We start from the raw sequence: 14,284 nt of genomic DNA on the forward strand, positions 1-14,284 counted from the left end.
TGAAGGTGGGGAACTCCACAGGTGGACCTATTTGTGACTCTGCAGAACTGGCAATGCCCCCGGTTCTGCTCCAGGGGGGACCTGGGGAGGGGCACTATCTCCCATGCTGTCACTGGCCGGTTCTTTAAAGGTCTAGACCGTCTTTTCTCATATTCTAGATCCCTGGTTCCACAGTGGGACCTAAACCTGGTGTTGTCTTGTCTCACGGGGCCCCCATTTGAACCACTGGCCACGTGCTCCTGGTCTCACCACTCGTGGAAGGTGGCCTTCCAGGTTGCTATCACATCGGCCAGGTGAGTCTCGGAGCTCACGGCCCTGACTTCCAAACTGCCAACATCGGTCGGACGTGGGACAAACAAGCAAATATTGGGACAGTCCCAATAAATTCGGGACATCTGGTCACCCTATGCGGGTATGGGGGACAGCCAGGACCCTGACCCAGACCCCACTGGACCCAGATCCCACCGTGTAGCAGGGCAGCCAAGCACCCGCAGCCTTTAGCACATAGCTGAGCTGGGCCGCAGCTGTGTGCTAATTGGGCCACATGTTGAGAACTACTGCCTTAAAGAAAACCACTTTCTAACTGAGTCATAATTATAAAATCCTTCTTCTTACACCAGGAAGTATTCTAAGATTAATAATCAAATACAAAATTCACATCTGTAAAATCACACTCACTTATATGTTCAGTTCCATTGGTGATATCAAAGAAGTAAAAATCCCAGGCTAAATTCTGCTGATAACAACCAGAGAACACAGCTGAAGTCTGCTAGGAGAATTTGGCTCACAGTACTTCATAGCAGTATATGGGCAAACCCTAAAGACTTTTACTTAGTCCCAGGCAAACCTTCCATTGAGCCTAACTCTTCTCTCACTAAACCTGATATAAACCAGATGTAACTTCAATGAAATCAATGAGCTACAGTGCTGTCAAAATGGTAAATCAGAGCAGAAACAGGGCTTTGGGACAGATCTTCAGCTGATGTTAGTTAACTCCAAGGACTTCAGTGGCACTATGCCAATTTACACCAACTGAGGATATGGCCCTTTGACTAAAATGGGAATTTTTTCCTGGATTAAAACTTTGAGATTTGGCCCCTTACGTTCATACTATTTTATATAAAACGTTACACAAAGTACCAGCACTCTTTTCATGGAAGATCTTATGTTAATTTCACTTAGTTTCATTTATGTTACCAAATAATTTATGTATATTGTTAAGTATATTAAGTATTTTATTCTTTAAATCTGTATAAATAGGAGAAATACTTTACAGTATAAAACATGAAATAAGCTAAAAATAAACACAATTTAAGTGACATTTAACATATGCCTAATAGCATTATATTCCCCCCCCCAGTGTGGCTTATGAAAACAAATTAGGTTACTCTTCTACAAATCCAGAAATGTCAAATCCAAAAGCAAACCTGTTACTTATGACACATATTTATCAAAATTAAGCTTGTTGTTTCAAATGTGTGTGTTAAAATGAAGTGGATTGAGTGTATGCTTCACTTTTCTTTTAACTTCAACATGCACTGAAGGTGAAAAGAACTAAAGAACAGTATACACGAACATTTAAAAATGTAATGACTTCTAGGCACAATACTAAAAGTTTTCCTTTCAATTACAAATATACCCCCGCCCCCCCAAAAAAAGATTTTTTACCTTCAGATTTGCTGTCAGCCATTCCAGTTACCTGATACAAAGTAAAAGTTGAGTAGCGAATCTTTAGAGTTGCATTTCAGCACAACATATCATTACAGCGATGACTCAGAATACTAAGGCTTGTACTAGAGCTCTATTTAACTGAAATCAGTCCCACTTACGTGTCTTGGTTTACACTGGTCATTGCAACCTTAAAATATCCATTACAATTCTGTTATGAACTAGATTTTTAATTGGTGCAGATCTGAGCATCAGAGCTTTCACCAGCTGGGAATCTGACTCCTATTTTATAGTAATGGTTCGGGATAAATTAAGAATGTACAAACAACACAAAATATACAGAAGAATTTTATTGTGCTATATGCAGATTAATGTCTTAAGTAACTTGCCTTACTTGAGTATCAGTCCAGTATGAAGAATGGCCTCTAGCTGAGGGCCAAATTCTGTCACCCATACTTGTGTTGAGTAGCACCTTCCCCTGAGAGTAGTCTCACTGATTGTAATGGAACTTCTCTTGGAATATGATGCTACTCTGTGTGAGTAAGGATGGCAAAATCTGGCCATGAATAATCAGTATAAGCTCTCAGATTGCTCAGGGTGAAGGATTGTCTACCATATTCTCTTAGATTCAAGCACAGGTCTCTCATTATTTCAGTGCACACTGCTCTAGGCGAGTATTCTAAACAGCCCACCATTTGCAAGTTTCAAGAGAAAACAACTTTTATATTGTATCTGGCAACTTGGTTCAGAGAGAGAGAGAGAATTTTTCTTGGTTTTGTCACCCATTTGATCTAGTCACTTATTTATGACTTTAAAAAAACCTACTGTATATAAGGTAGTATTTTTGGGAAAATATATGCATTTCCTGTGAGAAAATAGGCCAGTGCCTTATTTTAAATTATTGTTTTAAAATATAGTTTCAAATGAAAAATAGGACTAGTACAATGAGCCATTTCTTGGATACTATATTCACCAGTAATTATGCAGTCAGTCTTTCCACTAGCCCTACTTAAAAGAGGATCAGGCTACAAAGTGCTGACCCTAGCACTTAGATCACGGTCCTCAACACGGGGGGCAGAGCAGAGCTTGTGGGAGGTGGGATGCTCCATTTTCTCCCTCCTTCCTGAAAGAGCGGATGGTGTGTTCCCTGAGGATCTCTGTGGTGGCTACTCCCCATTTCCTGCTCTTGATGAATCCCACTAATCCACTAACTCAGTCTGGTGATGGGCAGGGCAAGTGGACCATCAGTCACAGGAGTGCTCTACCAGCTAAGCGTGGATTGAGCAGGGTGGAGAGTAGGGAATTCAGTACCCAAGAGGCAGTGAGGAGCACACAACCCTCCCTGGCTGCAAGGAAGCATCCCACCTCCCAGCAGTCAGGAGGAGGAAAGAGTGGGACTGTTTCCTTCCAAATAGCAGGAGAGAGGAAGGACTGGAGCATGTGGAGCTTGCCCTTGCCAGGAATCCTGTAAAGTGCCAGTGCCATCACCTCTCTCAAAGACTGAGAACGCCAGACCTGAATGGATTTTAGAGGTGATTTTTTTAATGACTAACAAAGGTTGAACTGGGCTATCAGAAATTGCAGACAGGCCCAGTCTTTAGTCAAACAGCAGCTTGCAAATCAACAGGACAAAACTATCATGGAAAGTGTTGATACTCACTGAATTAACATCTGAGTTGAAATATAACTGAGTATATCTGTTCATATTCCAAATATTTAATGTGTGTGTTCATGGAGAATTCCTTGTGCCTTTCAAATCTTTATGTAGAAGCTGCTATACAAGCAGTGACATCCACAAGCTGAAACCAGTTTGAGTCCTGATGCTACATTATTGTGTGCCCAAAACTTCATTTGACTTTCATAGTGTTTAAACACAAGAGGAGTACAAACTAGATGCTGGTCAATGGGAAGATCCTCAGAATGAATGTGTTTTAAATCATCCAACCTTTGAAATAAATAGTCCTTTACATCCTTTTTTTCCTATTTGTCTAGGGACAAATCCTGAAGTCTTTACCCAGCTTTACTCAGTTCTCACTCGAGCAAAACTCCCAGTGGATCAGTAGAGTTTTGTCTGCTTAAGGAATGAGATAGAGCAGTATGAGTGGGGCCAGTAAGAGGGAGATGCATTTGAAATCTCCTTAACACTCTGTGCAAAAATGCTGCCTTGATCAGTAGGATTAGTACTTAAATGGAGAATAATGAAGATAAAGCAACAGTCTGCAACACCATTTCCCATCTGAATAGAAACTTGCTAAGCAAGGAGATCTGAAGTCTCAATTGCAACGTTTCTTGCTTCCTTGTAAGAAACATTAATGTATAATGAGAAGCAGAAAAACCTGCATGGATCCAAATAAAAGAAAGTTGAACATTTTATTTTTTGATCTATTAAACAGAGTGTGAGCCCATTGCTCAAGTAGACTTCGGTCAGGCAGTTCACAAAATATCCCAGTCCAGCCTTGGTAACACTGACATGTGAAGCTCTGCTTCATGGCCTTTATATCTTCTGGTCTAGGTTTTCCAGTCACAAAGAATCTTGGGCCTTTTTCAGAATGGTGGACCCCAATCTCAAAACTATTTTGCGACAAGTGCAGATTAGCAGAAGAGTCACTGATTTTACGAATGCATCTCCCATTTTTCTTACACAGAACTTTACTGCAGAGTTTGGCTGCTGAGGTTACATTAATGACATAATGTCCTAAGGGGCCATCTATGTATTTTTTCACAACTGAGCAGCTCTCCTGTAGGAAAACAAGAGTATGACATGTTAATCAGTAACCAGAGTTATGTCCAAGTTTCTGTATTTTTGGTAGAATATTAACATAGAAGCACTGCCGGCTAAAGTGATATACTGAGATAAATCCTGAAGGCCTTACTCATGTGATTAGCCCCTGGCTTAATCCGCATTCATGGGAAGGCCAGTAAAATATTGATCTTTATTACAATTTTGCTTTTCTATTTTGGGTCCCTGGTAGCAACATATTGAGTGTTTTATTAAAAATAAGGTTTTCTAGTGATTGTTGAAAAGAGACAATTTAAAATAAAAAGGGTTTAAAACATGTATTGACACATTGCTTTGGCACTAGGGATTTCTACACTGATCACCATAACCCTTTAACTTAGCAGCTACTGAGAATTTTCACTGGTTGGTGTGCAATGTGAAAAAAATAGCTTTTGGATTCTTCAGCTCCACGTTAAGCCGCTGAACTTCTTTGGGAGTTCATCCCACACCACTGCAGTCAATGGGAGTTTTGCCATTGACTTTGATAGTAGCAAGGTCAGACACTGAAAGAGGTTGTGTCTTCTTGTATTGCTAATGCCCTATCAAAGGTCAGCTTGCCTTCTCCACCTGCAGCCTTTCTAAGAGTGAGGCAAGGGAGTTGGCCTGTTAGATGCCTTGCAAAGATAGACAATGCAACCTTCTGTCACCTTTGATAATTCCAGGAGAGGGGACCATAAGACTTCTTTAGGTGAGTCCCAGGGCCTTGTGAGGAGGAGCAGGATTTTTCTTGGTTGGGATTATATTCCACTAATGACTGTGTTATAAAATTTAGGACAAAGCTCAACATTTGGGTCTGTGAAAAATGTTCCCCACTTCATCCTCTGCCAAATACATAGCCCTGTGTTTGGTAATGTACAGATTATGCAAGCAGAACACTGTTAAACAGACTGTTTACATTCTCATTTCAGTGTTTCAAACTGTATCTTATTATCTTAGTGCTATCCACTGCTATGGATGTCATCCATGTTTGGTCCCTGGATGTGGTTCCTAGGAAGCAATGGCTAATTTAGGTATATTGTTAACAAGATGACAGGACTCCCAAGCAATCATCTTCAGCCAAAACGCTGGTGACAATGATGGGTGAGGGAGAGCTTCATGATAAGGATGTAAAATGGTAGAAATGAGCATGCATGGGGGGAGAGGCTCTTAACAAGGACATAGCACTTAACTCGTGAACATTTGTAAATCCACCCCACCTACCTTTGAGCTGGCATACTGCATGCTTCCCCAAAGGACAACCCCTGCTGCTCCCAAAGCAGCACTCTCTCCAATAGTGTTCACCAGGTCAGTCTGAAAGAGGAAAGTGTCAAAACTGGACATTGCAAAAGCATCAGAACCCATAGCACCAGATACTGCAGAGGACACACTAACATTTAAGCACTACTTTTTTCCAGAGGTGATGTTGATTTATGCTGTAGAATTTTTATATTCAAAAAGGCCCATAATGAGCTCCCTACTTCTTGGGGCAGGGACTCTTTTGTTCTATGCTTGTACAGCTTCTAGCACAATGGGGTCCTGGCCCATGTCTGGGGCTTCTAGGTGCTATTACAATACAAATAATAGATAATAATGACAATAGATCCAGGCGCTCATTGAAGGATTTTGAACATTGACGTACAGCGGAAACTGCAAAGGGGTGGGCTGCACAGAGGGGAAGGAGTTAAAATAATTTTTAAAAAATGTTTTGCCTATTCACACAAATAAATGTACTTTCCTACTGATGTTACAGTGTATTGTAGTATATTCAGAACGATTCCTCCAGACAGATGGGAGGAGCAGAAAGGCAGTGACACTCTTGTGAACTGTAGTGCCTTGGACAATTTGTGTAGAATACTCTAGTACCTCTTTTGTAACAGATTATAAATATGTTGGTTTGTCATTTAGTCAGTCCATGAGTATTTGCAGTGCTAAGACCTTGTCCATATACACAGATTGTACCAATTTAACTATACTCGTATAGAAATTGGCAGACACAATACACCAGTAATAACAGGTAGAACTGTACAGTAAGGGAAATAAACCATATCAGTATATAGCAACACAGAGTCCTGTGGCACCTTAAAGACTAACAAATGTATTGGAGCATAAGCTTTCGTCTGACAAAGTGGGTATTCACCCACGAAAGCTTATGCTCCAATACTTCTGTTAGTCTTTAAGGTGCCACAGGACTCTTTGTTGCTTTTTACAGATCCAGACTAACATGGCTACCCCTCTGATACATATCAGTATAAGCACTTTTATACTTGATGATTGCCTGTTCTAGTGATTCCTTCTGAAGCACCTGACATTGGCTACTGTCGGAAGACGGGATACTGGCTAGATGGACCACTGGTCTGGTTCAGTATGGCCGTTCTTATGTTTCAGCATAACTTAGTCTGTACTTGGGTTGTACTGATGTAACTATTTTGGTTAAAAATCACAATGTAATTATACCAATACATAAACTGTGTTCAGACAAAGCATCCTTAGCGCCACTTCAGCAATGTGTGTGAGCACTTCATAATACCAGACAAAGAGAGGCTGGGGACCCCTCCCAATGTAAAAAGATGCTATGGTGAAATGGCTCATTCAGTAAACTGCTATATTTAGCAGGGAAGGGAGGAAAACAAACAAACAGAACCCAGAGCAACTACCTTTCTTCCCCTTCCCCTAGATCCCTAGCAAGTGGCTTTCATTTGGGAATGTCAGCGCTTTTCCTCCCATCCCCTGAGGCTGGGGACACTGACTGTGCAGCCTTTGCAAAGAGAAATACAAACATATAAAGAACTGGCAAATTTTATAAAGTGGCTGGCGCTCGATAGTATATTGATAAGGTTTCCTTATCTTGTCTGCATCGCTGTGAAATCATCCAAGGGCTCAGGGGATGATCATGTGATGGCAGTAGGTGTGTTAGAACTACAGATAGATGAAACTGGATGACTCCATTATTTATTATTATTAATGTTATTTATTATTTTTTTTAAATCACACATAACTCTCTAAATGCACCGAGCAGTTTATAAGTAAGGACCTTCCTGTCCTGAAATGCTTCTTGTTCAAGGAAGTGGAGACACAAACCAGTGGTTGAGGAAAAGGAGAGTGTGCTGAATTATTGGAGAAGCATATGAGGAGGATTCCTGGGACAAGTGAGTGGTGGAGGTGACCTTTAACTAAAGGTCAGATAAAAAAATATTGGAAATCATGGAGATATTTTAAACGACAGGATTTGCCTACTGGTTTCAAAGTACTATACCACGTTATTGGGCTCACCTGCAGTTCATGGTGCTGCTGATCATCCAAGCAGTTCTTGAGAGCACTTTATTATTGCTAAAATCATAGAGTTCAGTGCTTTCTCTAGAAGAAGAGAGTAAGGTATGCCACTGGTGTTACTTTCATGTTGAAAATGGTGGTGTATTTTTTACTGGATTTACTTTAGCAGTAAAAAAAAGTCTCAAAAATCAAATTTTGAAAAGTTAAGTGACTTTGTGATATACCTAAAGCTCTTGGTAATGAATGATCCCTAGCCCTTTTCTTCTGCAAAATATTTCATGAAGATGACAAAAATACAAATCCTTGATCATGACTGTTGTAAATCAACCACATGGTGGTACAGTGAACTAGCATGACACACAGTTCAGCTCTCATTAACAACTTGGTGATCTCTTCTCAGTCAGACAAAATAAGGGAGCAATACATCAAACACATCTGAATAGACCAAAAACTGAACAGAGAGGGTTATTCACCTTGAGCAGTTACTGAGGTTCTTCAGGATGTGACATTGTGAGTGCTCCACTTTAGGTGTCAGTTCATCCCTGCACAGTCAATCGGAGATTTTCAGTAGCAGTGTCCGGAAGGGCTGCACTGACACCTAAAGTAGAACACCCACAGGGATAGCACTTGAAGAAGAATAGAAAATATGGACTTTTAAGGAAGTATGGTCCAGTGGTGAGCTCACTGGCTTCAGTGTCAGGAGCCCCAGAGTTTAATTACCTACTATACCGCAGACTTCCAATGTGATGTTGGGCAAGTCACTTAGCCTCTCTGTGCTTCAGATAATAGCACTTCCTTTCCTCATAGGGGTGCTGTGAGGCCAAATACATTAAAATAATGTGAGGTGCTCAGATCCTATGGTGACTGTAGATAAGTAGATGGGCTAGGTAGTTAGCTGCTCTTCTCCTTCCTCTCTCCATCTCCACCCCTAGAGGAGCCATATGGAGAAAAGAGAGGGACTTACAATATTTTAAAAGCTCCATTTTATAATATGCTTGTTTATCTTCCTTCATCCCCAAGCTGCTCAACATCCCCTCTGTGACTCAACAATTGCTTAGCATACCAATATTTCCCTACAATACCCTGGTTTCCTCCTCTCTCTGCTGATGCTCAAGATCCTGTTCCAAGTTTTGGATGCTGTTTCCAGCAACCAAAGACCCTCAAGATTCTGCTCCTGTGCTGGTGTTCTGGACTAGCCCCCGAGGGGAGAGTAGAATCCTCACTCCATGTAAACAAAAAGGGAACTCCTCTCTCACCAGGGCTCCTTCCACAGGCTGATTAGTGGGGTGATTTCATTTTGTATTGAAAAATGGAAGAAGGAGCACTAAACCATTCAAATTTATCAACATGAAAGGAAACTGGTGTTGCAACTGGAGCTGGTTGCATACAACAAAAATGTTTGTGATCTTTACTTTATATTTTGAATGACTCTTTGTTTCAATCTAGTCATATCCCATCTTATTCTGTATGGGAGAATATTTGTGCAAAGGTAGCTTTGCTCATGGGGAATGGCCTTTGCACAGATATACATTGTGACATGAGGACATGGGTATTTCTATATGACCAAGAGTCACTGTTATTCATTATTCATCATTTATTTGTCATTCTGCTTTATGAAAAGATTTGTTCTTCCAATCAGGGAGCAGAAACAATGCTATGTAACTTCAATCACTGATCACACATCATTAATAGCTAGTAGTCTAGAGGGACAGTTTCTGAACATCCTAGAGCATCAATATAGAGAATTATTTGCATAAATTATGTGGTGAATACTTAGCAATAAGAGAGCCATTCATAGAAGTTAGGATCTGTTGGCAAATGATTTGTAAAGAGAAATGAGGCATGGGAGACACAACTGCAGGGATGTTCCTGGCCTCTGGATTTTTGTCTTTCACAGGGCTCTTATACCTGCAACTCTTTCTGGTGGTTCCCACAACTGTTGCTTCAACTTAACTTTTTTCATTGTGGTGCTTGCTGTATCGTTAGCACTGTACATGTTAGGGCTTGTGCAGAACATCCTATTGTGTCAGCAACCAAACAAAAGCTAAATTTCCATAGAGCTAGATTGTCCCACTCTTGCTGAGCCATAGTAGCGTATAAGGGAGAATAAAGTCCTTATTACCCTCCTTGCTCAGCCTTGCTCACATTATGACTATAGCAGGGAGCTACTCCACATTGTTAGCAAGGGGGAGTGGGGAGTGTGAGTAGATTTGTTTCTGTTCCCCCTATATTTGCTGCCCAGAGTAGCTGATGGGGGTCATAGGAAGGTGCAAAGTGCTCCAGAAATTAAGTGAAACTTTCCCTAGGGTGTGGGGAAGGAATCTCTGACTCTCTGAGCTATAGCTGGATTTCCTGTCTGCTACTGGAGCAGTGCAGAGTGTGAGATTACAGTAGGTATCAGAGTTCAACTAGTGTTCCACAAGAGCTGATATAAAATCATTTGAGGACATCAGCACTATGAAACAATAGATTTAAAACATTAAAGCCATGAACACTGTTTTCCTGATCACTGGAGTTCTTTCCGGTGCTCTATCTATAAAAAGCCTGCCAGCCCCCAAGCTCCACTCATAGAGTTCATGCTGCCAAATATGTAGTATGGAGAAGCTACAAGCCTGGTACTCATGATCAGTCTTTGACAGGGCCGGCTCCAGGCCCCAGCGCACCAAGCGCGTGATTGGGGCGGCATGCCGCGGGGGGCGCTCTGCTGGTTGCTGGGAGGGCAGAGGCGGCTCCGTTGGACCTCCCGCAGGTGTGCCAGTGGAGGGTCCGCTGGTCCCGCGGCTCTGGTGGAGCATCCGCAGGCATGCCTGCGGGAGGTCCGCTGGAGCCGCAGGACCGGCGAGCGGCAGAACACCCCCCGCAGCGTGCCGCCGTGCTTGGGGTGGCGAAATTGCTAGAGACAGCCCTGGTCTTTGAAGACATATATTTTGTTTTCACTACAAAATACATATTTGAACATTCCTCAGGGGGTATTTCCCCTGCTGTGAATGGCTGTGCACGCAGGTGCTGAATGTTTTAGAAAAGATCTCTGAAACATCCAGGAATGAAAAGAAGGTGATACGCAACTAAAATATAGCCCAGTGGATAAAAGGGTAACTTATAGGCAATATAATTTTAAGTTACTATTACTGAATGTGGAAGTTAGTTCAAGGTAAACAATTAACTTTGTACAGCCTCATATATTTGAAGGTTTGCATAATATATAATTGTGCTAGATTTCATATTGTAGGATGTTTAGCTAGTGTTAATGGTATTTTTATTTTAATTCCTAGATCTATGTGTGTTTATGATGAACATACCTATTAGAGCCAACGCTTGCTGAAGTATTCACTAACTTTGTGTGCTTCTATTTTGAGTTCTCAGGTGAAGAGACCTTGGGTGAAATCCTAACTCTGCTGGAAAAAAACAAGGAGTCCTTGTGGCACCTTAATTTCCCTAATACTAATTTCTCCCTACTATTACTCACACCTTCTTGTCAACTGTCTGTAATGGGCCACTCTCTTACAACTTCAAAAGTTATTTCTCCTCCCTTGGTATCCTGCTGTTAACTGATGTGTCTCATTAGACTGACTTCACACTTGGTAAAGCAACCCACATTCTTTCTTGTATTTATACCTGCTCCTGTATCTTTTACTTCATACATCTGGTGAAGTGGGTACTAGCCCACGAAAGCTTATGCCCAAATAAATTTCTTAGTCTCCAAGTGCCACAAGGCTCCTCGTGTGTTTGTTTTTTATACAGACTAACATGGCTACCACTGAAACCTAACTCTGCTGAAGTCAATAGCAAAACTCCCATTGGCTTCAGCAGGGCCAGGATTTTACCCCTTGGTGCCTGATTGTTAGAGGTGCTGAGGACAGGCAGTTTCCATGGAAGAGAATTCTCAGAATCTTTGAAACTCTGATGTCTCATGAAGAAGTTTCCAGCTCAGAATTAACAAGCTGAGGCACACAAAGTTAGTGAAAGCTTCTGAAAAGCTGTATACCTTGTGTTTCCTCACTAAGCAGCCAGAGAGACTGACTGGGTCTGCATGGCTCCAGCAGGAATCCCTCACTCATAGCTTCAAACTGGGCCAGTCAGGTGGGAGCACTCTGGGACTTGTGGGATTGAATATGCACACACACCCCCATGGCAAGTGAGAGTTGACGGACACAGCCCTGATATTGAGCCCCATCACTCCAAGCCACCAACCATGATGTCATTTTTGTATGGGGAACACCACAGCTCTCCATGACCCAAGAGTGGGCTACGGGGGAAAGGAAGGGGAGTGGCATCAATATCCAAAAAGGGCTATTAATTTTGTTAGGAGGGAGCTCCCTGCCCTCCAACTGGGTCCGCACTTCAGGAATGGATCAAACCAAATCCTTCCATGCCTAGGGTAGGACAGCCTATAGCGAAAAGCTATTTAGGAAGCCATTCAGGAATTATATGCTCTGAGCAGTTGCATATACAGGATCCAAAACAAGGTTTATGATTACCACAGTTATCAGAAATCTTAATGTCTGTGCATATATCTCAACCCCCTATTTTGTAACCTTCATATATTTATTGTATTTTTAACAATATTTCCTTCAATTATCATTTGCTGAAGAGGTGTCACATGACACAGAAATTGTATTTTTGTAATACAGTAGATTTAAAAAGCCAAAACCAGATACTCAGTTACTGTGCATGATCAGATATACTGTACTTTCTGAAAACAATATGGCCAGGAGAACATACTCATCCTTCCTCTAGGAAGCCTGCTGTCACATTCTGCCTCTGCGCAAATTTTCTCATGCAGGAGCTAGGAATGCCAAGCTAAACTTGGGCTTACCTAGTTGATATGTCTAGTTCATTTCTGTACCAAGTGAGCTTCCATTTTGGGAAGAAAACAAATAAACTCAACCCTGAGATTCCTTTCTCATGAACATTTATCTTCCCTTAATATTAATGGATTTCAAACTTCACTGAGATATATCAACTCCATTTCCCACACTGAAGAATTAATTTGAAATACATAATTACTTAAGGAAAGAATTGCTTTGTACTTTCTTCTAAATTACTCTCTTAAAAAGAATACAATATTATTCTACAGTAATAGACCAAACCACAACAGGATCACTATTGAAAGCTCTAGTGTTTTGTACCATGACTGTGGTGTCTTTCTTTACCAGGATAGTTCTATATATGAAACACAAATGCATCTATAACTGTTATTATGCAAGGAGAAACTCCTAGGAAGTGCTTTTTCCAAGAGATTGTATGGCTAATCTTTAGATTTCTATATATATCTGCTTACCTCTGTCAAAACATGCAAAGTATAGGCATAAAATGGTCTGGAGTAAACAAAAACAGGCAAAACATAGTCTTTTCTAGCAACTGAGGCAATACGTATTGCTTCCTTAACCCGATAGTGAACGAACTTCAGAGCATTTGGACTTGACTTCAATATATAATCCAGATAGATGGATGGATAAAGAGCAGTGCTTTCTTTCCACAGCCAAAGCAGTAGATCATTGCGGGAAGATTCAATGTCTGGGCATCTACCTGTGTATACTTTTGGATGTTCTTTGTAATCATAATTGTAGCAGTCTGGGTAAAGATAATAACCCCATAGACCATTCGGTCTCATGTGCTCAGCCAGAAGGATAGTGTTGTTCATAAAACTCTTGCCAGCATTTTCAAATTCTTCCTTAGCAACTTTCCTAATTTTGTCCTCTGACCATTGAGGATGGCGTCTCCTAACCAGTTCGAGAGACTTATTCCTATAAATGGTTTTATTACCCCAGTTCCTGTCCCACTGGGGCCTCCAATTTTCCCAGTCAATGACTGCAAGTCCTTGGAATTTCTTCAAGGGTATGGAATGGTCAATGTCAGACTTAGCTTTGTTAAGGTGTTTTATCAGGCTCTCATTCTGTGGCACCCCTCCATTGACAGGAACCCCATTGTCTAAGTAATAGGGGTAATGCCCCAAATGAGTGTGATAAAAGATTGTCACATTGGATCCACTCAAAGTTTCATTGGTGTTTGATGCAATGTCAAAAACATTGAGATCTAGGTCCACCTTGTACCGCAGTCTGCACTGTTCCGTAGGTGCATTCCAAACAACAATGAAAGGTTTGTGGAGTAGCAATGGGGCCTTTGCCTGCTTGAGCAGTTGGCCATCAACCATAATAAGCAGCATTGTAATTTCTATCCATTTAATCCACAGATTGTACATGGTCTGCTGTTTTCGCTGGGGCTAATGCGATGGTTTTCCTGAAAACAAAAACAAGAAGAGATGTTTTTGAAAAAAAACAATATTCACAGCAAGGACAGATATTGTGTCAAAGAAATGGCTTTTATTTTGGGTTTCTTTTTTAACTTTGTACTCACAACAGACATGGACAAAGACAAAACTATAATCAGACAAAAAATATAAGTCAGCGTTTAAATGCCTTCAAGGATGAGGTGTGTACCTGGGGAAACTATTCTACAGATTGGTAGATCTCACTGTCAGGTCAGGAAGCACTTTCCAATACTCAGTCTTTTCTTGATTTCTGTTCTGCCAAGACATTTTCCTCTCTTCATTCAAATCCCTCTGAAAGACTCACTTCTTCCATGAAG

The 14,284-nt window shown here is 41.2% G+C and overlaps 1 protein-coding gene across 1 annotated transcript; it reads right to left on the minus strand.

Annotated features, from left to right (window-relative positions):
• Positions 1-3,977: 3,977 nt before the first annotated feature.
• On the minus strand, positions 3,978-13,898 carry LOC116818136 (hyaluronidase-1-like). The gene is made up of 3 exons (XM_032768831.1): positions 12,978-13,898; positions 5,648-5,737; positions 3,978-4,406 (listed from the first exon to the last, which is right to left on the minus strand). The coding sequence occupies exons 1-3, from the start codon at positions 13,896-13,898 to the stop codon at positions 3,978-3,980; spliced, it is 1,440 nt and encodes a 479-aa protein (XP_032624722.1).
• Between the last annotated feature and the right edge of the window lie 386 nt (positions 13,899-14,284).

This window comes from Chelonoidis abingdonii, chromosome 1 (assembly GCF_003597395.2).
Source record: "Chelonoidis abingdonii isolate Lonesome George chromosome 1, CheloAbing_2.0, whole genome shotgun sequence".
NCBI classification, from domain to species: domain Eukaryota; kingdom Metazoa; phylum Chordata; order Testudines; family Testudinidae; genus Chelonoidis; species Chelonoidis abingdonii.